Source organism: Saccopteryx bilineata, chromosome 4 (genome assembly GCF_036850765.1).
Source record: "Saccopteryx bilineata isolate mSacBil1 chromosome 4, mSacBil1_pri_phased_curated, whole genome shotgun sequence".
Taxonomy (NCBI): domain Eukaryota; kingdom Metazoa; phylum Chordata; class Mammalia; order Chiroptera; family Emballonuridae; genus Saccopteryx; species Saccopteryx bilineata.
In genome coordinates this window covers 86764527-86791855 of record NC_089493.1, presented here as the reverse complement: position 1 = coordinate 86791855, position 27329 = coordinate 86764527, and the positions used below count along the sequence as shown (strand labels likewise).

Genomic DNA, 27329 nt, shown 5'->3' with positions numbered 1-27329 from the left:
TTATGGCAGAACTAATAGCTATAACAGAGGGTATGAAGATAAAAAAACAGTCTTCAAGAAATTTACAACCTCATAGACATAATAAGTCCTTAAGCAACTACAACATGAAGCTGATTAGGTTACTTGTCACAAGAACGTAAGAAACAAAGTGTTAGGGCAGGCCATCTGGTGTGGCTATGTGTATGAATACTTGAGTTCAATCTGGCATCATGGGCAAAAAGTAAACAGTCAAACATGGAAGAAAAAAGAGAAGAAAGAATAAGCTAAGGCAAGGGAGGAGAGAAGCAGAGACATTGTCAGAGAGTATCCAATGGTTTTATATTACCAGAGAAAAGGACACGTGTAGGGAAGTCCTGGGAGCAAGACTAAAAAAAAATGTTATAGAAACATGCCAGACAGTCCTCAATCATTGGCTAAGCATCTTCTTTGTTTAGAAAACAATATAGCACTGTTATAGATTTTTAATGAAGAAACAAAAACTGGAAAGGAAAATCAATATGGCACTGAAATAGAATATGGGGGGAATGAAAGCAAGGAGTTCCCTTAAAGAAGTTCTGTATTTTCTCCAGTTTGTTCAAGATACGACTTTAACTAGAGAGATGGGCATGGAGAGGGAGTGGTATAAGGGACACATTAGAACTAACATATAAAGGACTAGATTACCACGTGAATGTTCATAGTAGTGAAGGGACATTTGTAAGATATGATGCCAATATTCCATGACTAAGTTACTAGGGGGAAAACAGCTGTGTTAAATAACAAAAACAAGGAAAAAGTATACTTGGAGGGGAAAATGAGTTCAAGGTTTATACATAGTCAGAAATAAGGATTATGAGTTAAGAAAAATGTAGATATTAGTAGAATGACCAGAAAGAAAAGGAATTGAAAATAATCTGTTCAGAAATGAAAATAAACTTGTGGGGAAAGAAAAAATCCCAGAAAAAGAAAATAGTGAAAAAGAATGAAGCCATAAAGAGAACGTAAGGCATACATACATGTTGCAGGAAAGCCACTGCAACAGGTAAAATAAATCTTGAGAGAGAAGTAAAGTCAGAATGATAAAATGAAATATAACCATTATGGGGGAAATTTTCAAAGATACAGTGGCTAATAGTATCAAGGAAAAAAAATTAAGAATTATGAAGACTGATAAAAGACTAAAGGTCGTTCATGAAAGTAACTGAGGCCAACCTAGACAGCAAGTATGTTACAGAGTGAGTGAAAATTAAAGGAATTTAGGGAACAGATTTTCAGAGTAGTATTCAAGGTCTCACTATTTTATTTGAGGTAGAGTGCTAACTTATTAATATGAGTTTGCAATGACATTTGATAAAACGTGTAGAAGAGTATCTGCCATTTTTGCCCTCTATCACTCATTTATCTTTCTTTTATTATATTTTGTTCTCCCTCTAGAGAATTCCCTTCTCTACTATCTGGGTTGGCTCAGGAATAAAACTCGTGACTTGGGCAAAGCTATACTCAGACCACTGAGGTGGGATTTCTGGGAAAGGAACTCTAATTCTCTCTGGATCCACAGTAAGAATGCCACTTATATATTTGCAATATTACGTAAGTCCTGAAGGAGGCATCATTTAACATATAAAGTTATAACAATGAAGATGGAAAACATGTCTAGGCATAAGTCTGATGACAGAAATCAAAGAAGAACCAAATAAATGGAGAGACAGTCTATGATCATGGGTAGAAAGAATAAAAATGTTAGTTCTTTCCACCTTGACCTATAGGTTCAATGTGATCTCAATCAAACTCTCTGAACATAAACAGTAAGTAACTTCCTGAACATAAGCAAGTAACTTTCTGAACATAAACAGTTTGATTCTAATGTTTATATGGAAAGGTAAAAAAATCTATAATAGTTAATACAATATTGAAGGAGAAGAACAAAGTCAGAACACTGACATTACCTGACTTCAATACATACTACAAAGCAACAGTAATCAAGATATTGTGGTACTGGTGAAAAAAATAGACGAAAGTATCAATGGAACAAAATAGAGAACCCCTGAAATTGGTCCATACAAATATGTCAGTTGACCTTTTTTTTTTTAAAATGTGAGAGGAGGGGAAGATAGTGAGATAGATTCCTGTATGTGCCCTGACCGGATCCACCAGGCAACCCCACCTTGAATGCTTGAATCAATCCAGCTATTTTTAGTGTCCAGGGTCGATGCTTGATGGAGCCACTGGTTGTGGGAGGAGAAAGGGAGAGAAGGAGAAAAAGAAAAGGAAGAGAAGCAGATGGTTGCTTCTCTTGTGTGCCCTGACTGGGAATCGAACCTAGGGACATCCATACACTGGGCTGATGCTCTATCCACTGAGCAAACCGGCCAGGACCATCAATTGACCTTTGACAAAAAAGTAAGGCAATATCATGGAGAAAGATAGTCTTTTCAATAAAGTATGCTAGAACTGCTTATTATCCACATTATTTAAAAATGGAATCTAGGCACAGCTCTTATGCCCCTTTACAAAAATTAACTTAAAATGAATCACAGACACAAATATAAAATACAGAACTATTAAATGGCTAGAAGACAACATTGGAAAAAATTTAGATGATTTTGTGTTTGGCGATGACATTGTAGATACAACACCAAAGCCATGATCCATGAAAGAAATAACTGATAAACTGAACTTCATTAAAATTAAAAACTTCTTTGTGAAAGACACTGCAAAGAAAATGAGAAGACAAGCTGCAGACTGGAGAAAATATTTGCAAAATACACTATTTTGATAAACTACTATTTTCTGAAATACATGAGTAATTCTAAAAACTCAATAAGAAAATAAAGTTTAATAAAAAATGGGTAAATGATCTAAACAGACATCTTATCAAAGCAGATATAGAAAATAAGCATATGAAAAGATGCCCCACATCATATGTCATCAGAGAAATGCAAATTAAAATGACGAGATACCACTACATACCTATTAAAATGGCAAAACAAAACACTGACAGCACCAAATGCTGGTGAGGATGTGGAACAAGAACTCTCATTCGTTTCTGGTGGGAACACAAAATGGTACAGCTACTTTGGAAGACAGTTGGTGGCTTCTTGTGAAAGTAACCATTCTTATCATATAATTCAGCTACTGTGCTCCTAGGTATTTACCCCCAAAGAGTTGAAAACAAACAAACAAAACAGCAACAACAAAAAACTATGTCCACACAAAAACTTGCACCCGGATATTTTATAGCAGCTTTATTCATAATTGCAGAAACTTGGAAGCAATCAAGAGTAAATAAACAAACATACATATATCTCGACAATGGAATATTATTCAGCACTTAGAAACTAATAGAAAAGACAACGAAGAACCTTAAAAATGCATATTACTAAGTAAAAGAAGCCAATATAAAATGCCAACATATGGTATTATATTATCCTTACTATGTAACATTCTAGAAAAAGCAAAACTATGGAGACAGTGAGGGTTGCCAGAAGTTGGGGTGGGTGTAAGCAAAAAATAGGTGGAGCATGGAAGATTTTTAGGGCAGTGAGAATATTCTGTACAATACAAAATGATGGAGACATGTTATTATGTATCTGTGCAATGTAAAAAACATCAAGAGTGAATCATATAATAAACTATAAACTTTGGGTGATTCTGCTATGTCAAAGTAGGTTTATCTATTGTAGCAAATGTACAACTCTGGTGGGGGACCTTGATTATGGGGAGACTATGCTTGGGTCAGGGCAGAGTATATACGGGAACTGCCATGTTTTGCTCCATTTTGCAGTGAACCCATAACTGCTCTAAAAATAAAGTCTATTTTTTAAAACATTGCCTAAAAATAGCACAGATAACAGTGAAAATTTGCTTTTTAAATATCAGCTATAAAATAACCAGTAAGAGTAAATGGTAGTCTTCCCAATTGTCCAATAATATTGAAACTATGAATATATTGAAAACAGAAGTGATACAGCACTTTGGTGACACCCAATAGAATAAACTTGATTGGCTAAATAAAGTGATTGCCTTTTCATCTCATTTTCAAATGCCTCTAGAAGATGAGAGCAAGAAAGAGACAACAAGGAAAATAAACTAGTGTGATAAAAGCAAAAAATAGCACAGATGTGAGGGTTGTATATGAAGCAAAAGTAAAAAAAAAAAAGTTACATATAGAGGATATGAATAAGATGTGTTAACAAAAGTCAGAGTGAATCCTAAATAACTTGAAAATATAATGAAGAAGGCATTCACATTTCCCCAATTAATCAATGATTCTATTAACTTTTTTCTGATGATAACAATATAATGAAAAAAAACCTGAACATAATAATTGAGGAAATGCTATATACTTTTTTCATATAAAAATGACAGCTTAGTAAACAATGGTCAAATATGCTTTTTAAGAATTATGTATGTAATGAGGTGTTCTGTAGTTGTCAGGCACTGGGGACACCTAAAAGAAAAAAACAAAAAGGAAATGCACCATATTTATTCAGTATCAGTTAATATCCCATGTTAAAGAAGTAACATTCTTTTTTGCAAGAGAGAAAATGGAACTGAACACCAATGAAACACCAAAAACAACGGTGTTTGAGGAGAGGAGAACATATAATGGCCAACATGTCTAAGCAAGAACTCAGTGATTCTGATTTTCTGTAGTGAGCACATGGCAGCAAAAGTATCAGAGACCTAGAAGTAAGGTCTGAAGGATGTTTGGATAGTATAGCTTTATTCTCTTGAGAGTTACCAATTTTTTGGTAAAAGGTCACACTGATAGTCATCTTCTGGCCCAATTCAATAGTCAATTTTCAATTCTGTTTATCCTATTTTTTTCTGGAGAAATGACACTAATAACTTTTCTCCACTTTTGGAAACTCTCATGCTGAGATTTCTAGGGCTGCCATTTTTTTCCTTCCTTTGCCAATCCTCATTAACCCTCCTGATTCTTCAGATTCCCTATCATAATATATATATATATGGAATCATGGGCACGTCTCAAGACTTGGTGACAGAATGATAAAGATGCAGAAGACTTTTCCCAGTTCTCTACATCGCAAGGAGCAGACCTTTTAATCCAAGGGTCTAAGGCAGGTCTTTACCTATTCCTCAATACATCTTTAAATTGACATTCTGCTGTTTCTTGACAATCAGTGTATTTAAAAAAAACTATCACACTGTCTCACTTTCCATCTTTTACTTGTACTTCTGTTCCGTTGGATAGTTCTGGGAAACTTTTATTTCATCTTTTCTTCTCTCTTTAACTTCGCATGATAAAAATCCCAATTCATCCTAAAACCTTTCCTCTAAGACTTATGCATATAACTATCTATTTCTTATCTTATTAGATAATTTGATATTTGGTTACATATTATATTGTCTTCTCCATGATAATGTATATATGATTCACTTTTTAAAAAAATTTTATTTAGAAAATTAAATTTAACAGGGTGACTGATCAATAAGAGTACACAGGTTTCAGGTAAACATTTCTATAGCATTTGACTGTTGATTCCTTTTTCAACCAAACTACAAACTCTTCAGAAATACATTATCTTTTGTAGCATATAGAGCTCTTAAAACTATTAACATTTGCAAAATTCTTATTCACCAGAGTATCCTAAAAAAAAATCACTAAGGATAAAATCATTTTTTACCCTGTCATCTGCTATAATCATATTATATTTATAGAGCCAGTGAACTTATCTCAACTGTCTCTTGAAATCACTGTGAATTTTAAGTTTACTTGCCTTGTCCTCCAAGTGCAATTCTAAAAATCGTAGATATGCCACAGGTGCAAATGCATCAGCTGAATGTATGACTATTTCTGATGAATCTCTGAAATACAAAAATTTTATTATGCATTTATTTATTACATAAATTCTGTCAAATCACTCCTGCTAGGGACAAGAGAACAACAACAACAACAAAATAGCTTACTTTGTATTTATTCCATTAGTATACAATATTTAGTATTTAACATCTATTTTTTAATAATCCAACATCAAACTGGGAAAAGGATCAAGGATATTCAACTTTCAAGGAAAAGTACAAGAACTTTTCATCTTTATGAAGACACACAGTTCAACTTTCAGGTTCACTCAAAGCTCTCTGAACAGTTTTGAGACTTAAAACTCTTAATTTCATTTTCAAAAACTTGCTTGGTGTGAGCTAAGCATTAAACAATAGTGCTTTATCTTCATTATTCTTTTCATTTTCAAGAGGTAATTCATTCACTGTTTCACACAAAATCTCAATTATCCTTCACAAAAGTAGTACTGCTGATGATTTTAAGCTCTATATGAACTCTTCACACTGCAGTATCATTGCTATTAAAATTGATTGCCTGACATAGTAATTACACATTCAGGTAAAATGGTATGAGCTGCTTGCTGGCACCATATGGATACATGTAAATTAACTCAACTTTTATCAAAGATACCCTGTAAAGCACGTATGAATAACTAAGATTATGCATGAAGTTCTAAAAACTAATTATTTTTTATTGTTATTTATTAAAAAGCAATAGCATTTTGCATTTCAATTGAAATTTAAAAATGGAATTCTTCATATTTCTTAAATACTTTGGGAAGTAGTTTCATTGTTTATATTAACACACTGTTAACATTTTAACCACTGTAATACAGCAAAAAAAATTCTTACTTTAATTGATTCTTTCTCACCAATTTAAGATATTTTTTGAATCAACTTGTGAAATGCAAAGTTATTTAGTGGCGATAGAAAAAAATCCCTCAAAATATCTGGCTTCAAATACTAAATTTTCATGAGCAAAATGTGTTTACTTTCCCATTGAAAGATCAGAGATAAAGAAAAAATGTTTATGGTAATAAAAAAGTCAACTGTCATTCACGAATCTTTAGTATCAAATATGCATCTTGTTAGTGCTTAGGAAAATAAAAATAAAAAGGTCTTCCATGATATTAAAAGGTAAATAACTTATAATAGAAATAGAATCATTAAAGAGTCAGGATACTGACTTCATAGGCTACATCAACCAAAAGTTACCTCCAGGTACAATGTGCAGGAAGAGAGAGAGAAAATAAAGTGAAGGAGTGAAGGACATCTTGCATTCTACTACCTACCTGCTTTTCTTGCTTGACCGCTCTTGGTTTGCTGGGCCTAGTGTTACTGAGAGTTTACTGGCCATTTACTCCAGAGTTGTCTGTCTTGGTCTTATCTTGGCTCATCAATTAGACTCAAATTCCAATTCCTGTGTACAATCTCAGATCTCACTCTTACATTAAATTTCAATCCTTCTGTTCCTGATCCCAGCCTTGGAAACTGGCCCTGAGCCTTAATTATGCCTATGTTAGGCAGCTTGGTTTTAATATCCTTGATAATGAAGTATACCAAAACTAAAATTAATAAAACCAAGGCTATGTCAGTAGAAAGGGTTTTAGGCCTTTCCTTCTCATGCCAGGTACCTTCACTAGAAACAGAAGGTTGATTACAACTAGCTCACCTACTTGATGTAAGTGACCCATTCTGAACCACTATGTTATTCACAGAAAATATATAACATTCTGAACACTAAATGAAAAGAAATAAGATTTTAATGGATTCTGTTAAATCCATAATCTCTAACAGATCAACATCATTTCACTCATACAAAGCCAGAGTCAACTGGAAGAGGCTAGATCTCAAATGAACAGTTTTTATTTTTAAACAGAATACTGTTACTATTGCTCTCTTTTCTTCCATGAACTATCTTCTGGAGCTCAACTTTCAAGGATCTCTGGTTTCTGTCTCTTCATGGATTTTCTTGAAACTTAGAGCAGAATCTGCTAGAATATCCTCACAGTAACCCAGAAAATTAATACCAATTATGCCACAACAAAAATGTTTTCAGTTGGCTACCCTCCTCCCTTTTCCCTATTAATGCAAGTAACAAGTGTGTCCATCATCTTTTCTACAACCGAGGCTTCTCTGTAGCCAAGAGCTGACCTATATGTTTTCTTTCACCAACGCATTAGGCTGACCCCTAAGCTAAAACTTCCAAAGGGCAGCTGAGTCAGGTCAGAACCTTTCTTCTCTGATGCTATGCTCCCGAGAGGTGAGGTTAGCTTCTACCCCCTCACTCCAAAACAAACAAACAAACAAAAATTGATTATCATCTCTGGAGAACCATGGTCTTGATTCCCACCTTTTTCTCTAAGAGACAGCTATACACAGATATTCCCTGTGGATTCACCATCACAGACACCAGCAGCGTCATTTCTGTGAAGCCGTTCCTGGCATCCTCAGACAGTGCTAGTTCTGTCCTTTATGAGCTTCTGTGAAATATTTGTAGTTCTTTAACAACACATCTACTCTATCATAATTAAGTCTTTGTGTACTGTCTTCTTTCCTAGAAAGGGACCAAGTTTTGTTCATCTTTGCCTGCCTTCCTCCCCCCATCTCTTCTACCAACTCACTAGAGTACATCGCCTGGTATTAATCAGACCTTTGTTAAATAGACAAACAAATGTATAGTTAAACTTTGTTAAGTATCTTCACGTTTATATACTATTTATTGAAACTATCACAAACCTACATTGGTTTTTCAATGACTTGTATTCACATGAACACATACTTTTTCCTATATGTTTAATGCATGTATAACATGCACATGTTTATAACTACACATTTATACCGTAACACCATATACAGGGATGGGCAAAAGTAGGTTTACAGTTGTTCATATGGGAAATACATTAATAAATAATAATTATACAAAAGTAAATGCTGTATTTTGTGTACACACATCTGTACACCTACTTTTGCCCCACAATGTAGAACCTTCACCATAATAAAAACAACTTAAATACAAGAAAAATATTTCATAAATTTAAATAAATTCCCAGATGATAAAGAATAGATGTGAGAAGGCAGTAGGAAAAGTATTTGACGCATCCTCACCACTACGTGCTCCATTACTATGTTTGGTGCTGAGTTATGTCTTGAATGGGTAGAAAATAGTAGGTGGGAAAAACGAATACAGTCTTTTAATATAGAATTTAGTCCTCCCTCCTTTCCTTCTCTCCCTCTTTCCCTTCCTTTCTTCCCTCCTTCCTTCTTCATACATCCCTCCATCCTATATGTAGCAACTTTGTAGCAGTAGTATAGTAATATTAATAACTCAAATGGAAGTATGTGGTTGTATCAAATACTGGCATTAAAACTAAGTGTTCATGGCCCTGGCTGGTGGGCTCAGTGGTAGAGTGTCAGCCTGGCGTGCAGGAGTCCCGGGTTCGATTCCCGGCCAGGGCACACAGGAGAAGCACCCATCTGCTTCTCCACCCCTCCCCCTCTCCTTCCTCTCTGTCTCTCTCTTCCCGGCAGCCAAGGCTCCATTGGAGCAAAGTTGGCCTGGGTGCTGAGGAAGGCTCTGTGGCCTCTGCCTCAGGTGCTAGAATGGCTCTGGTTGTGACAGAGCAACGCCCCAGATGGGCAGAGCATCGCCCCCTGGTGGGCGTGCTGGGTGGATCCTGGTTGGGCGCATGTGGGAGTCTGTCTGACTGCCTCCCCATTTCCAACTTCAGAAAAAATACAAAAACAAAACAAAACAAAACAAAACCCCACAAAAAAAAACTAAGTGCTCATTAACAGAGAAGAAAAGTATCATTTTTATTAATACAACACTAGGATTTTAGTTCTTCTGATATGCTATACATATATATTTAAAGTAAGAAGTAATAAGGAAGCAGGTTATTTGAAGACTTACATTTGTTTACTTCTCTTAAAGGCTAGGCTGTAATTCTTTGCATTAAGCCTCCTCAGAAAAAAACTTATTTTATGATAAAAAACATTGTATCTAAAGGTGAGTAATCACATATTAATTGACATGAAAAGTGAATTACAAATTGTTCTAGTTGGACTTTGGGGCAAAATATATCTTATAATAAATGGCTACAACCACAAAAAAATTTAGATTTCTCTAAATTTCTTCATTATACAAAGTCAATCTGTGTTATAAAATAATCCCTAATTATAATCAAATCAGTTTTGAATGTTAAAGCATTTTTATTTTCTAATAGGTCATCTTCCCCTTTTTGTAAAAAAAAAAGAATCAGATTTAATATGAGATTCCCAATAGTCAATTAGTTGTATGCTAATTATATTACATCAACTATAACAGGACAATTTGTCAGATTGTCCCAAAATTGAATTCTGAGTTACAGGATCCAGAATTATTAATGGTCAACTGTTAACAAATATTTAGTTACAGAGATTAACCTTAAATCTTTTTATTGTATCATATGGATAATTATCTCTAAATAAAATAACTTTCATTTCCATACAGTTTTAGAATGTGCAATGCATATTCACTCACATCATCACATATATATCAGTTGGTATATAAAGACATTTCTATTTTAAAGAGAAGCAAAGGTTTTGTATATAGTAGATGGCATTCTTTTTATTTTTAAACTAGGTTATGTCTCAACCTAAACCTCTAGATATATCCTAAAAAAGAAATGCATACAAGTAAGTAAAACAGTATATATAAAGATAAACAACAAGAAATGACAAGTTAATCCAACAACACTCAACAAACATTTGTTAGTGCCGAAGGTGTATGTGAGAGCTCAGGTAAGAGAGCAAGCACTGAGGCAGTGGCAGCCAGAGCCTTCAGACACAAGGTTTTAGCAAAGTGGGGAGACATTGGGAAGGCTATCTACGCAAAAGGAATCCAGAAAGAAAGCCGAGGTGTGGCAGAGCCTGTGAAGAAAATATAGATGCTTAAGCATTAGAAATAGCGATTTACTGACAAATGAGTAGGAATGAAAAGACAGTGCTTGAGTTCTTGTGTTCTTAAGGTACACAGTGTTAGAGCATCGGCCTGGCGTGTGGAAGTCCCGGGTTGGATTCCCGGCCAGGGTAGACAGGAAAGGCACCCATCTACTTCTCCACCCCTCCCTCTCTCCTTCCTCTCTGTCTCTCTCTTCCCTCTTCCCCTCCCGCAGCCAAGGCTCCATTGCAGCAAAAGATGGTCTGGGCGCTGGGTATGGCTCCTTGGCCTCTGCCCCAGGCGCTAGAGTGGCTCTGGTCGCGACAGAGCGATGCCCCAGATGGGCAGAGCATCGCCCCCTGGTGGGCGTGCAGGGTTGATCCCGGTTGGGCGTATGCGGGAGTCTGACTGCCTCCCCGTTTCCAGCTTCAGAAAAATACAAAAAAAAAAAAAAAAAAAAAAAGGTACACAGTTGTACGCTAGCACTTACTGTTGACTTGCCTGACCATTCTTACAGCAAGGACTCCTACAGATCAGGGTGGCATCTTGCAGAGTCTCACCCACATAAATCACTTGAGTCACTGATCATTCAGGTGACTTGAACAGCTCATGGGGGCACTAGAGAGTTCTAATACATCTCCTCTGCCATCTCCCTCTAATAGCATGTCTAATTCCCCTCATGTCATTGTTAGTTATGTTACCTTGTCTACAAAGGAGGAGGTGAAAAAAGATTCATTTTTCAGGTCTAAAGATAAATGGGTCTTCTGGTAATGTCGTGTAAAGAAGCACATGTCTTATAAACTTAGGCTGACCACACAGTTTTCTGGGTGCTCTGGAACCTTAATTAGTCAAGTTAGTAGGAAAAGCAGTACTTTGGCATTTTTTCTCCTATTTTGTTTTTTCCCCTAATTTGGTTAGACCCATATTAATACGTAAGTATATTGCAAGATTCCAATCATACTATAATTTCACCCTAGCATGCAATGCTTTACTTAAATAAATAGTATTACATAGAAATAATACCTAATGAACAGTTCATTCACAAATTGTTTTGTGATCATCATAGTCTGAAAATATCTTCCCTTTACAAACTTATTCTTATGAGTGTTACCCATTACTATCTTGTATCGTAATATATAGAGATGTGTCTTCCTCCCACTCTTTGGAGGTAGGAACTGTTTGAATATCAATGGTGCCCAGAAGAAAACTCTGGAATAATAGGTACTTGATAAATATTTGCCAAATAAATTATTGTTATGTTGATGATTATTAATGGGAAAAAAGGTTGGAGAATATGAAAGCAGCAAGAGTAAGTGAATATTGCAACATTAATAAAAATGGCTGGTTCACCAGACATTATCATGTTTCATAAGATAAATGTATCTTTAGAAAATTCACCAAAAGTTATCTTAATTTTTTTTGGATCACTCCTTCCCTCATTATTATTATGTACAAAGAAGTCACCTCTTAGTGTTGAAAATATTGCAGCTGTGTTCAGTATAGAATTTCAGTCTTTCATCAGATGAGGTTTCTGAAATCAAGTATAATCCTGACAGTCTGTTCCAAGAAGCAGAGGAGCTCAGGAAAAGCGCATAAAGTGCTCTTTTAGCATATGAGAAGAGCAACATAAATTAGAGTATGGATAATGATGTAACAAAACTGGAGATCATTCCTGGTTTTCATTACACTAATTTTAACAATTTATGGCAAAGAAATCACACTACTAACCATAAACCGAATTCACTTAAAAACAAAGTTTATTTGTAAAAATCACCCCAAATAATTGAAGAGACATGTTTAGTGTTACCATGCTATGTTGTTATAGCCAAGGAAAAGGAAAAAGAGGATGGAGTTAATGGAACCCACAGGCTACTGATGTGGCAGTTTATCAAATGTAGCTGTAATGAAAGATAAATAATACAGGCAATTCACACTTCATGAAAGGATAAAAGTGTCAGTGTGCAGGTACCAGTTTTACTGCAGGCCATAATCAGCAAGTAAACGAAAGTGCGATGTCTAAAAAGTTTACAGCTTTCTATGAAGGCCTCGTCTTGTCAGGTATTGATTTAGGTATTCAGACGACTTCACTGGTATGAAACAAATTGAGTGTTTGTGAACTTAGAGGACATGTTCTATTTCTCCCAACAAAAGTTGCCTCGAGCTTAATGTTAAGTTGCTTCCACCACTTAAATTTAAGGAAAGGGAAGAAAATGATGATATGATATCTTACACAATTATTTTCTTCTTAAATAGAGGGCAATCCAAAGTGAATGTTTCATACTCTCCACCTTCTCCACAAACATGGACTCCATATTTCTTAGAAAGCTGAAAGTGAAAATAAGAAAAAACAGTAAACTTAAAATTAGATAGCAACAATTCTCAATTAACATATTATTTGGTCCTAAAAATATCCATGTAAGAAACTTTATTCCAAAATAGACTGCAAGCTACAGGAATATAACTATATTTCTGCTTAAACCAAATATTTAAAGCCATTTGAAAAATGTTATTATAAAGCAATGGATTTTTAATAATCCCAAAACCCTTACAAAAGGTGTAAGCAACCGACATTTTTATGTATGAGAAAACTTAAAGAATCCTATAAATTTGAGGACTAGACTAGCTTTCGATTGAAAGGGAGGCTGAGAAGGACATGTACTAAGTCTTGATGTAGTAAATGAGAATATTTCCAGCCCAATTGTGCTTCTCCTGCCCTCTGACCTATATATGAAAGGGAAAAAATGTTGTGTTTACAGCTTTTTTTCAGAGATTAAAAAAGCAATCTAAAGCCTTTCCTTAGATTTGAGAATGAAAGTTTTCATGCTTAAGGTTATTATTAGTAGCAAAGTTTCAAGGGCAGTGAGAACTTATGAAGTTGCAGAGCTGCACACAAGCTTTAGGGAAGTCTAACTCCAAGAAAGGATGGAATCTAATTAAATCTGAAATTATAATGCCATCTAATTAAACCTGAAATTAAAAACACAAACAAGCAAGTAAAGAAACAAACCCCTTGTGATTTTTTATTAACTGTAAGCTATATTATTGAAATGACCCTGACCCTGACAATATAGGAACCCCGTAGCTGGCCGGCACAGAGCTGGAGTTAGTGCTGGGGAGCATGCTCACCAGATGCTTCTCAATCCTTCTGCTCCCGGTCCAGGCTTTATGCCATTGATCCACCTTCATTCTGAACTTCACAGCTTCCCCTGCTTATAGCCTCCCTAAGCCAAAGTCCCGAGTGCCCAGAGGAAGACCGAGTCCACGGATGTTCTCTGTTACTGCCAGTGCTGGGACTGTGGCCTAAGTCTCAGTTCCACCTGCACATGTAGGCATTTAGTTATTTGGCTACTTTTGTGATTGTGCTACCATTCTGAATCCATCACATTTCAGTTACTGACTGTGCCTTAAGGGACTGAGAGCATGAACCTACAAGAATTCTACTGCTTTTTCCAAGGGTCAGTAGTAATGTGAATGACACTGTAAAGCTAAAAAGCAAGAAAGGCGAGGAAAAGAAAACTTCTGAGCTCACAAGAGGCAAGTAAGTAGCTACTGTACATTTTCACCGTGTTAGGTCATGAAGTAGAGAATCAACAAGGCAGAATTATGGCAGTTGGTTCTTATGGGAGCAGATAATAGGAACATTGGTTTTCCATGTAACGACTGCTAAGATAAGCTTTTTAAAAAAGCATTTTGAACAGATGTCAATGATTTGGGTCATTTCATGGCTTATAAGATGTCTGGGAGTCTGAGCATGTAAAAAGTAAATTCCTAGTAAATGAAAAGGAAACAACTTATGTGATTCTTATTTTTCTCACAGACTTATTTATATAGATAAATATTCCTAGTCATAATAACTCCACTTGGATGCTACTGACTATTGAACTGAAAAAGTTAAAAGCATCATAAATTCCATGTTTAATTTTTTACCCCTTTAAAACATTTTAACAATCAAAACTGTGAGAATTTCTAATTAAATCAAGATTTTTCTTCTTTTAAACCAGCCTCAATTACCTGTTAGTCATTTTAAAATTGAAAAAAAGGCTAATGAGACTGCATTTCACCCTCATCCTGCCCCCCACCCTGGAGAAAACTATGAGGTGTATAAATGATATGCTTAACATACAAAATAATTTCAGGCTGCATATATTCATTCATAGTACTGTTTCAAGATGTATTTATTGGATATCTACTATAGGTTTGGCATTGTTTTATGTCTGGGGATAAGAATGGGAGCAGACATAAATTATGTGCAAAACAGAAAGTGGAACAAGCAATTACAGTAAGCGTAGTGATGGCTTTGAGGGATGCATGAGATACTGTGGAAGGAACCAAAGGCTTCTCAAAGTTACTAAAACTGAAACTGAGATCTGAAAGGTGAGGAATCAGGAAAGGATAGAAGGAGAGAGAGGCAGAGAGAGAGGGAAAGAGAGAGAAGAAAAGAGAAAAAGAAAAACTGTTCCAGAAAGAACAGTATATGCTAAGTCCCAAAGCACACAATGGATACTAGAGATGGAAATAAATTTGGCATAGCTGGAACATAACTAAAAGGGTAATAGTGAGATGAGGCAAAAAAAAACAAACAAACAACTAGAAAAAGGACAAGTCTATGGGGCTCCATGCCATGGTAAGTCATTATCCTGAGGTCAATGAGAACCTATATATTGGTTTTTAAGCAGAAAACTGACCTGCTTGTCTTTACTTTTGGAAACAGTCTGTCTGTACAATGGAGAATGGGCTGGTGAGGGACTAGGTCAAGAAGCAGAAAGAACCGAGAAGTTGTTGGAGGAATCCATGCAGGAGGTACAGATTTCCTGAACTGGGGAGGTAGCAGTGAGGATGGAGAGGAAAGGGAAGATATTTTGAGAGAGATTTTTAAGTTGAAATAATGATTAATTGAATAGAATGAGAAAAGTTAAAAAATAAAATAAAATAAAAAAATAGGAAGACAAATTCTCAACTTTCTGCAATGGGAAACTGGATAAATGTTGGTTCCATCTACTGATATTTCAGCCTGAGTAGCAGTTTGTTGGGAGAGTCCAATGATCTTATCCTTTTCAAATTTTATGTGACATGTGATAGCACCGATGTCTCAGGTCTTTGTGATTACTTTCTTCAGGCTTCCATGATACTACATTTTCTATGCTATTGTTATGCTTCTCTGACTCCTTTCCCTCCCACTGCTCCTACATTATAAATATCCTTCAAAATTCTCTCTCTAAAATGTTCTCTCAAAAAAAAAAAATGTTCTCTCTGAATCTGTTCCATCAGATAGTTCATGCACTCCAGGGCTTCTAGCATCACTTTTATGCCATTCTGCTGTTACTAATATTAATACTATCACTGTTAATTAAAGACTATGTGCTTTATGCCATAAAGTTAAGAAAATGATCCTTAAAACAGCTTTTAATAATAAAAAAACCTACCTGAAATCAGGTAGGTTTAAATAATAAATTCCAGTTTGCTACTTCCTAGCGATGTGACTATGGAAAAGTAACTTACCCTTCAAGTGATTCATTGTCTATAAAATATAAACATTAATTATAGCAACCTCACAGGTTTGTTAAATGATTAAGTAAAATAATGCATAAAAAGCACTTAGAGCAGAATATGGCACTTAGTACGCACTTTGCAAATACACAGCTTAATTTTAAAAATAGGTAAGGAACATATGTAGTGAGGCACAGTGAAAGCAACATTGCATAATTGATTAGGAGCAGTAGTTTTGGAGGTAGACAGTCATTGGTTTAAATCCTAGCTCTGTCCTGCTGTGTGCTCTTAGGCCACACAGCTCTCTGAGCCTCAGATTGCTGATCTGTAAAATGGAAATGATGCAGGATCTACCTCATAGGAAAGTCTAATGTACTATCCAGCACATAATAAATAATAAAATAGCTACTAATTTTATTCTTCCCCTTTCCAGAAGGGTGAACTAGATTGGCTTTGAAAAGTTACATAACTTAGAGCTAAACAAAAGCATAATTTAAAGTCCTGTCTTGACACTACAGCAGGGGTCGGGAACCTATGGCTCGTGAGCCAGATGTGGCTCTCTTGATGGCTGCATCTAGCTTGCAGACAAACCTTTAATAAAAAAAATAATAACGTTAAAAATATAAAACATTCTCATGTATTACAATCCATTCATTTCCTACCACTCATGTTCATGGTTGCGGGTGGCTGGAGCCAATCACAGCTGTCCTCCGGGACAACACCAGATTTTTATTGGATAATGCATAATGTACATGGGTCGTTGTATGGCTCTCACAGAATTACATTTTAAAATATGTGGTGTTCATGGCTCTTTCAGCCAAAAAGATTCCCGACCCCTGTTCTACAGAATGATAATAAATAATAAACCTTAATATGTAGCATCTCAATAGTGCTTCATTCTCATAGTTTAAAAACAAATGCCTTGGCCCTAGCTGGTGGCTTAGTGTGAGCATCAGCCCGGTATATGGACATCCTGGGTTTGATCCCCAGCCAGGGCACAAAGGAGAAGCAACCATCTACTTCTCTCCTCGCCCCTCTTCCTCTTCCATAGCCAGTGGCTCCATTGGTTCAAGAATGGGCCCCAGGCTCTTAGGATAGCTTGGTTAGTTCAGGCAGGTCAGCCTCAGTTGCTAAAAATAGCTTGGCTGATTCATGCATCAGCTGGATAGGGTTGCTGGGTGGATCCCACTGGGGGCACATGCGGGAGTATGATTTATTATCTCCTCTTCTCTCACTTAAAAAAAACAAAAAAATTTAAAACAACCACATATGCCTTTGGCTTACATTATTTAAAACTCAGTATGTTTAAAACAAGCTCATTTTGACGTTCTCATCCTGTTCTCCTCTACAAAAATATGTGCTTCTAATCTCTCTGGTTATTATGTGTTGACTAATTTTTGATTCTTCTGTTTCCAGTTTCTAGAAATTTGGTGTTAATTTCTTTTTCATTCTTCCATCAAAATCTTTCTTTTAGTTGTCTTCTTCATCCCTACTCAGCGACTTCATACTGTAAGCCCTCACACCTATTTCCTATAACAGCATCTTATACTCTTTTTCATTTCCAATTTCTTCTACTCCCAAACCCATAAATACTGATGCCAGACTAAATTTCCTGAGATTTATTTTAATAATATAAATCTCTACTGGTAAACATACTATATCTTATTTCTTACCCCAAATAGCCTGGCCCATCTCTAGAGGCTCATAATGATCAGGTTCTAAATCCCCACCTTATGTGTTTCTTATTAATCTACTAACACCAGCTCTTAGTTTCATTTAAACCAAGTTCCTCATTATCCCTGCGAGTCTTCCAGCCAAAAGATCTTCATTCATATTGATTCATTTTGCTGTAATAACCCATGTAAATTTCACCCAATCCTTACACCAGTTTAAGTGCTAACCTTTCCACGACACCATCTTTAGCTACTCCAGGTCATGTGGCCATCTTGCACCTTCCCCCCACTTGCTATTCTTTCCATTCTATGAAAAATTCCAAATCTTTGGCTTATTTTATATGCCTTATACCAATTACCATAGAACTGGGCACATAAGAAGTGCTTATAAATATTTATCATTTTATTCAAGTAGTACCACATGACACTGGCAATTAAGAGTTCATCTACAACACATTCTGGAAAATGTGAGGGACATGTTCAAAATCATATATTGCAACAGCCATTAACTATCCCCTCTCCCTCGCTTTGATGACAACAATCAGTGGACACCACTGCAGCCCAAATTCCTTAAAGTATACTTTTATGAATTTTATTCCCTCTCTCTAAAACCTTCCAATTTTCTTTATTATTTAGTTAATTAAATCCTCTCTTCAGTAGTCAAAGTCTTTCACTATTTGGCTTAAACCTCTTTTCTCAGCTCCCTCTGCCAGTTCTCAAAATACATTGCAAACAATCCAGCCAGTTAAAAATCCTATCCGTCTTTTAAGTGAAGTATGGCTGTCAATTTATCTCTAAAATTACTCAGCATTCTCTCAACAACATGTATGTTTTTTTCTTTGAAGTTCTATGGCACATATTTTTTGCTTTTCTTAGAGTACATTTTAATATAACTTGTAATTTATATTTATAATAGTTATTGGACAGCTCAACTATAAAGTTTTATATAATCTTTCAACTGAGTTATGTTAAAAATTCAAAATATCCAACAAAGATGTTCTCCCTCCTTTTAACTCTCAGTCAATTAAGTATGTTCCTTTCCATAAAGTTGGAATTATAGAAAACAAGGCTTAAAATCTGTATTTCTCACCTACCACATCAAATCAACTTTGGTAAAATTTGCTTTCTCTTTTGCTTTTTGTTTAAGTAATAGGTAGCTGGGATTGCAAATTGTGCATTTGCCAAACCATAAGGAAGACAAATTAACTCATATAGTACAGAGCTTCAAACAAATTTAAGCTTGAAATCTTACACTCGTCTTGGTTTAGCTCTTATAGCACCCAGCAAAGTGGTATACTCCGTAAGCAGTCACTACCCATCTGCTTACAATGGACTCAGGTTAGAAGTCAGATTCCTCAATTCAAGGTGAACAGACCTGGAAAAGCAACTAAATCTACATATTCATAATATTTTATATAATATGGCTTCATTTTTCCATCTAGCATATTTACTTAGAGGATCTTAGGAAATCTCTTGCTTAAAGAGTAGCTGCTGCTGGTAAAGATGGTAGACTGAATTCATGCATCTACTCTCAGTCCTTCCTAAAATTTTACTGGAAACTATGTCATAAAAAGGTATAAACTTACAAATATAGAGAACAGAAGAAAGAAAGAAAGAAAGAAAGAGAGAGAGAGAGAGAGAGAGAGAGAGAGAGAGAGAGAAAGAAAGAAAGAAAGAAAGAAAGATAGATCGAATCGACCAATTTATCAGAACAGGTGCAGAGTCCTAGGCCACAGTGGAGAATGCAGAGAACCAACGTAACTGACACAGCAGAACAACTCCTTCCTCTAAAACAACAGGGGGAGGAATTGGTGATATGAGGTACCTATACAGGTGAAGGGGAAAAGAAGAGGGCACCAAAAAAGAAGGATGGATTGCCAGTCTGTATAACAAGATCCCTAGATACCTTCCTTCTTGAATGGCACTGCCCCCTTCCACCTGGCAGAACATGGAGGTTTACTCTCTGTAGCAGTGTCCTGAGAAAGATGAAACAGCTGAGGGCAGTGGCACTAGACTACAGTAAAAAAATGGGATTCAGTTAATGTTTGCACACAAGATTTTGTCAATTCTACCCATTTTCCTGCTCAACTCCTAGAAAAAAAGTACAACATGCCTTCACTTCAAGACAAGAGACAGGAGAATCCTTTTTTTGGGAACATAATCAGCTCAAATTAAATGAACCAGCTTTACTTCCCTATGGTGAAACTCAAGGTCACAAAGCCCCATCCATATTCTTTGTACTTAATATAAAAATATTAGGCTCTATTCTTAAATATGAGAATACCAAAGATTAGCAAAAACATCTGTAAAATGAAAGCTACAGACTAAAACAAACAAGGTAAGAAACAGGCATGTAGAGTAGAAAAAAAATTAAAAAACAAAACAAAACAAAATATGGGAAAAAAAAGAAATTACATTATAATAAGGATAGAGTTTTGTAGGTTAAAAAAATTCAGAGAACAAAACTTAGCTTTTTGAAATTAAAATTACATATATGAAAGAAAACTCAATTGAAAGGTTGAAGGTAAAATTAAAAAATTCTCCCCCAAAGGGCAAATATGAATTAGATAAAAGTTAGCAGAGAAAAGTGAGAAATTAAAGGAATATCTAATTAATAGGAATCCCACAAAACAAAAACAGAGAGGAAATAAGTACAAGGGAATTAAAAAATATTCCCCAGAACTGAACATTTCAAAATGAAAACTCTCCTTATCCCAGGACAATGAACAAAAATATACATACTCAAGTTATAGCACGTAAGGTTTTATAATTATAGGGGCAAAAGAAATAGCTTACATATTCTCAGAGAGGAGATGGAGAGAGAAATAATTAAGGTCATGTATGAACAGTTACAATGAGAATGACTTTGGGCAGCCCTGGCTGGTGGGCTCAGTTGTAAGAGTGTTGGCCTGGTGTGTGGAAGTCCCAGGTTTGATTCCCGGTCAGAGCACACATGAGAAGTGACCATCTGCTTCTCTACCCCCCCCATCTCTCTCTCTCTTTCTCTCTCTCTCTCTCTCTCTCTTCCTCTCCCATAGTCATGGCTCCAATGGTTCAAGCAAAGTTGGCCCTGGGCACTGAGAATGGTGACATGGCCGGGCTTCAGGCGCTAAAATAGCTTGGTTGCCAAGCAATGGAGCAGTAGCCCAGACAGGCAGAGCATCGCTTGGTGGGAGACTTTCCAGATCAATCCTGGTCAGGGTGTCTGTCTCTGCTTTCCAACCTGTCACTCTGCCTCCACACGTCTCACTTAATAAAAATTAAAAAAAGGAGAATGACTTTGGGCTTCTCAACAGCATATCAATCTGTCAGGAAATAAAATAATACTATCAAGATTCATAAGGAAAATATTCAAAAATAGAATTCTATGACCTACTGAAGAACCATTCAAATGTGAAAACAGAATATAGACATTTATAGCTATGCAGAGAGTCTCAACGTTTTACACGAACCCATTCTTAAAAATCTTCTAGATAATGTGCTTTATAAAAATAAGAATAAACAAAGAAAAGATGGCCACTGGATCCAGGAAACAAGAGCTCAACACAGAAGGAAGGTAAAGAGATCACCAGAACTATGGAGAGATGTGAGGATGATAGCCTCGTTATAGGCATAGAAGGAAAATGATCCAGATTACACCTGTCAGAAGGTTCTGGAAAAGGTTTCTGGGTGTGTGTGGGGGGGCTTGGAAACTGACAAAGTACTTAATATATCTGAACATCTGGATAAGAGTTTAGAAACTGGCAATGAATATAGCACTGAATTAGAGAAAAGTACACAGAGTACTAAATAAATGAAAAAAAAGACAATTATTAGTTTAAGAGAAAAAATAAAAAGTTGTACAGAAAAGGTTTATTACCAGACTTTATTACCTAATTCATCTGTGAATTGGGTTTTCATAATTATGGTATGTAAACACTGACTATTGGTATGTAGCCCAACTAGAATTGCAATATAATCAAATGGGAAGATGGAAGGAGGGAAAGGTACACGTATGTGATGGAGGCAAAGGGAGGACAGACAGCTCAATCTGCATATTCTAGGTGGGAAGTCAGCAAGCAGGTGAAATTAAGGGAAATCAGGAAGTACTAATACAAATGTAATTTAGAGATATGGAGGTAAAATCAAAACAATCAGTTTTAAGAGATGGAAATCTGACGGTTTAATGGGAGGAGGCAAAGACTCAGAGGTTGTCTCTGCAGCAAAATTTGAAGAACTATTTGAGAGTATGAACTGTGACAAAATTGTAAAATATCACAAAAATAGAAATGCTCTTAAACATTTAACGAAACAGTTCTAAACCTTTAAAATTTGATGCAACTTTTAAATTAAAATTCATCTTTTTTTAACAATGAGAAAATAATCCAAGGAGGAAAAAACAGAAATGATAAATAGAATCCATTGTTCATATATCAGATAATTTTAGAAACCTGCAGCAGTTTAAGAAGCAATGGCCAAATATATATATATATACACATATATATGTATTTATATATATATATAAAAGAAGCAGTGGCTTAAATTATTCCACAGTTAATTTAAATTAATAAATGTACAAGCTTTAAAGTTGTAGTATTTTTTTACCAAGAAATTACATTCCTAGGAATTTATCTAAAGGAAATGATAATCAGAAATATATATAAAGATTTATTAGGAAAGATGATAATCATATAATCACATCATTATTTATATCAATTTAAAAATAAATAACATTACTTAAAGTAATTTGGAAATAACAAATGTTTCCAACAAGAAATAATTTGTTAAATTTGTCATGATATGTTTATATGTAGAATATGAATATGATGGAATCTACATAGCCCTTAATACATTTTCAAAGTAGATTTAGTTATGTGGAAAAATAAACATGGCATAATGTTAGGGAAAAAGAGATGAATTGTATGTATAGTTAAACCTAATTATGTAAATAAAATATGTAAAGGGTTTAACTCTGTGAGCTTGAAGAACAAGAAACTCTCAGGAAATAATCCATTGCAGAATGCAGCAAAATGTTAGCAGTGTGCATCAAAGGGCAAAAGAATTATGATTTTTAATTTACTTTTGTATACTTTTTAATTCTCAAATTCTCAGCAACAGACAGGTATTTTTATGTTATTTTTTAAAAAGGTGCCATTTATCTCTATTCTTTATTCCCATTTTTTCCTTGTATAGGTAAACATTTAAAAGTATTTAATGTGCATCTTCTATCTATGCCCTTACAGATGTATTATTATTTTGTGTGTGCTTATGTTTTTAATTTGTTTCAATGTTGATTTTATTTATTCAGCACTTTGCTGTTATATATGCACATTGAATATATTTTTCTAACTGTAGACTTGTCCTTCATAATGGGTACTTATCATTTTTTAACTATTGGATCTTCCAGGAATAGACATCATATTGCCTCCAACAAACTTAACACCATCAAAAACAATCCTGCAAAGGCTATATTCTCACTAATGGCCTCTTATGGACTGATAGAATTACTCCTTCAAGGAAGATATAGATATTTAATCTAGGTATCGCAATACTGCCCTCCACAATGGTAGTACCAATCTACATTCTTAGATATTCTAAATGTCCCCACCTGTATACAATTGGCTTGTCCAGCATTCTCATTTGTGCCAAACTAGTACAAAGTAACATCTCACTCACTGTTGCTTTAATTTGTATTTCTCTGATTATTGAATCAGTTTGAGAATCTCCTCATATTCTTTTTAGGTTTTGAGATGTTCTTTTCTGTATAGTGGTTTTCCATAGCCTTTGCCATTTTTCTGGTAGGACTGCCATCTTACATTTCGATACATACCAGTTAACAATTTCTCGAGATCTTAAATATTATTCCAATATAGTGTCTACCAGTTTTCTACATATTTTATAAAGCTGAAAAGTTTCATAATTATTCTTCAGTAATGGCAAATTTTATTCATAAGAGTAAACATTGCTAACATTTATTGAACACTTAGAATGTGCCAGATACTTAGCTAAGCATCTTACATATCATTTCATTGTTATCACTTCCATTTTATACATGGGAAACTAGGTTCAAGTTTCAGGTAAACAGTAGAGTCAGTATTTAGACCTGGGCTCCTGGGTACAGAGGTAACTTGTATCTGAGACCATAGGGTCAGAATGAACTATGAAAAATTTTCTTGCCTAAAGGTATCACTTTCTTTCCACCAACCTCTGTAATTATCACAATTAAATATTCATTTTTGCATGGAAATCATTTTAATATGCAAAAATTCTCTTAACTAAAAATATTAACTCTTTGATATAATATATTAAAGGGTTACTACATTAGCTAAATTGACTTACTATATTAAAAAGTCATGTTGATCCACATTACATAATGGGTACATGAGAGTTGGCTCAGCAGAGTTGAGGTAGTTGAACAAAATGGGCCCCTGTACCTAACCTCTTTCTCTCCTACCCCTAACAAAACAAGCCCACGGGTTGTCTGTTTTCTACCCTTCTTCTTTTGGAATCCTTGACCATTAAGGAGAATTGTGTCAACAAATTGAAAAATGACTATGTGGTTGATCTGTTATCTCACTTAATGAGATTAATACCATTATTCATAAAGAAGGAGATACAGGCATTCCTTAAAATGTGATCTGTCATAGGCAATAATGCAGAAGATAGAACTCAAGATAAAAAGTTAAAAAAATACTCTCTAACTGCAGAAAGAAGACTGTGTTTGACTGATGATTGACTTGCTTTTATATTAGAATCATTGTTCTCTTGGTATATCAGGCAATTGATTGAGTCTCTTAAGTAAAAATGAAAGGAAAAAAAGAAGAGGGCCAAAAATGGGTATTCTGAATTAAAATCTGGGTTGTGTCCGATAACTGTTGTGAAAGAGATGAGAAACAAATTGCTAATTGGGTAAAAACTTATTCAGCACTCACTTTATGAAGAAGAGGTCATTGACACACAGATTAGACTATGAAGAAATCAGAGAAAAAGACACTCAGATTCCTTTGATAATTTCTTATAACTATTGGAAAAAGTTTCCTATTCAAAATGTCAATTATCCATCAATGTTCATCTATCTCCTTTGGAGAAATGTTTACCCTTCTGAGAAGATACTTGTAAAGATCATCAAAAATAAGCAGATTGGGTCTACAGTAAAGTTTCTTTCAACACAGCTTCCATTCTTTCCTCTCTCTTCTCCACTCCTCCACCTCTAATTATATGTATGATAAACTTCTCTCCCTTACATCTTTTATAATCTTTTCTCTAATTTCCATCCTGCATTCTCTGTGCTTCAGTCTTCATATTTTATATTACCCTATCTTCCAGTTCTTTATCTACACAACTGTATCAAATCTAGTGGTAAACTCATGTGTTGCATTCTTAATTTCATGTATCGTGTTTTTAACTTCTAGGATACTGTTAGATTCTTTTATATAAATTCCAAATCCCCCTTAGAAGTAGTTCATAGTCTCATCCAATGCCATGGCCATTTTAAAGTCTAAACAGGATAACTGGATTATATGAATATCTTCTGAGACTGTTTCTATTGTGTTTTTCTTTCAGTTTCACACCTGATATGCTTGGTAATTTTTGATTGCTGAAAATTCTATGTGAAACATTTTAGAGATAATTTGAGGCTTTGAACGACCTTATCTTTCTCAAGAGAGAACTAGGCAGTAAGAGCAGGATCAGATTTCTTCAGTTCAGTCCAGGATTAATATGAGTCCCAGTTAGATGTAAGTATTTGCAAGGACTGGACTATTCCAGTTTGCCTTTATTCTTAAGGTATATCCCATCAAGAGACCAGCTGAAAACCTGGAGCATTAGCCAGGTCCACTCCACTTTGGTTTACCCTGAATTTTGACATTAGTCTCCACAGCCCTTTTAAGCTGTTGAAAGCCCTACTCAACTTCTCAGCAGAAATTTTCCTCAACTTCTAGGCATCCCTGTGCTATTTTTTAATTAGAAAGTGCCTTGAGGAGAACAGAGACAATGCTCAGGGCTTTCATTCTTTCTGGCATTCTGGTAAAACAAATTATCTCAGGTTTTATAATTCTTTAATCCCTTCCAATATATTTTTGTTTTATTTCATACAACTTTTTTAGTTTGTATGGAGTTTGTCTGATGAAAATTATTCCATCAAAGCTGAAAATGGGTACGTTCAATATCTATTAAAGTTAAAAAGATACATTCCCTCTGAGCCAGCATTTCCATTCTAGGATCTTATCCTATAGAAAAACTGATACATGCCCCAAAACATGTGTATAATAACATTTATGTAGTATTACAGGGGATCCTCAGGTTACGACAGTCTTGACATATGATGTTTCGAGTTTACGACATTCACTCCTATAAAACTTAAAAAAAAAATTGAGACATGAATGTTTCAGCTTATGCCATTAGCACCATACCTTTTTCTAAACTCATTTTTTGTTATTTTTTTCTGTTACTACAGTACAGCATACAGTACAGTATATTTATATCCTTTTCCTTTTTCTGGTATTAGTTGTGTTTTTATGTTCTAGATTATGACTTTACAATTGTGTTAGGATAGGTAAGTGATTTAGGCTAGGGTGTGTTTTGACTTACACCAAAATTTGGGTTATGTTACTGTTGTAGGAATGGAACTGTGTTGTAACCAGAAGACCCCCTGTATTTGTAACAGCAAGACATAAAATAATGTACATATTATGTTCCAATTTAGGTAAAAAAGAGTAAATATATTTATATATTTACCTTTGCAAAAATATTTTTGAAGACATATTAGAATACAGGAGAGTGGTTGATCTGAGAAAGGACAGAAAAACTTGGGCTTAGATTCAGTGGAAGGTTTTTCATTATTTTATAGTGTTTGAATTCATTTTTTACAAATTACATTGCTGAATTTTATAATGAACATTCTTTAAGAGAAGAACAAAATATAACATGAGAAGTGTTACATACTAGCTTAGGCCAGAAAATGTCACAGTGTCAATCTCTGAATTTAGACTTTGAGGTCAGATTGGATTTAGTCAGGTGAACAAGAGGTCATGCATACAGAGAAGAGAAGTGGAACGTGGAAGTGTAAGGGGATACTCACTCTAGGGAGACCATGAATAGTTCTAAGTTGATGAAGAGAAGGAAGATGTAGGAGACTGGGTATCTGACAAGCCTCATTTTCCCCAAGTACAGATGGTGCCATGTTAAGGAGTTTAAATTTTATTTTAAGGCAATGTGGAATGACTCAAAAGTTTATAAGAAAAGGTTATATGATCAAATTTATATTTAGTATATATTATGATAGCAGTACTGTGGACAATAGATTGACAACAGGTAAGACAGGGAGGAAGACTTGAGCTATAAGATTGTGGCTATATGGTACTTGTCTTTCTCTGACTGGCTTATTTCACTTAGAATAATAACCTCCAGGTCTAGTCATGCTGGTGCAAAGGTTAAGATATCCATTTTTAAGGCTGAGTACTATTCCATTGTATATATGTACCACA

General features: G+C 35.1%; 1 protein-coding gene across 2 annotated transcripts in view; it reads right to left on the bottom strand.

Annotated features, from left to right (window-relative positions):
* Positions 1 to 3209: 3209 nt before the first annotated feature.
* Positions 3210 to 27329, bottom strand: part of DPH6 (diphthamine biosynthesis 6) — a 213209-nt gene continuing 189089 nt past the window's right edge. For both annotated transcript variants that reach the window (XM_066277189.1, XM_066277190.1), the window contains exons 7-9: positions 12936 to 13030; positions 5724 to 5811; positions 3210 to 4429 (exon numbers count right to left, since the gene is read on the bottom strand). In XM_066277189.1, the coding sequence (XP_066133286.1) occupies positions 4376 to 4429; positions 5724 to 5811; positions 12936 to 13030 (237 nt within the window). In that variant the 3' untranslated portion in view covers positions 3210 to 4375. The remainder of the gene's footprint in view (positions 4430 to 5723; positions 5812 to 12935; positions 13031 to 27329) is intronic.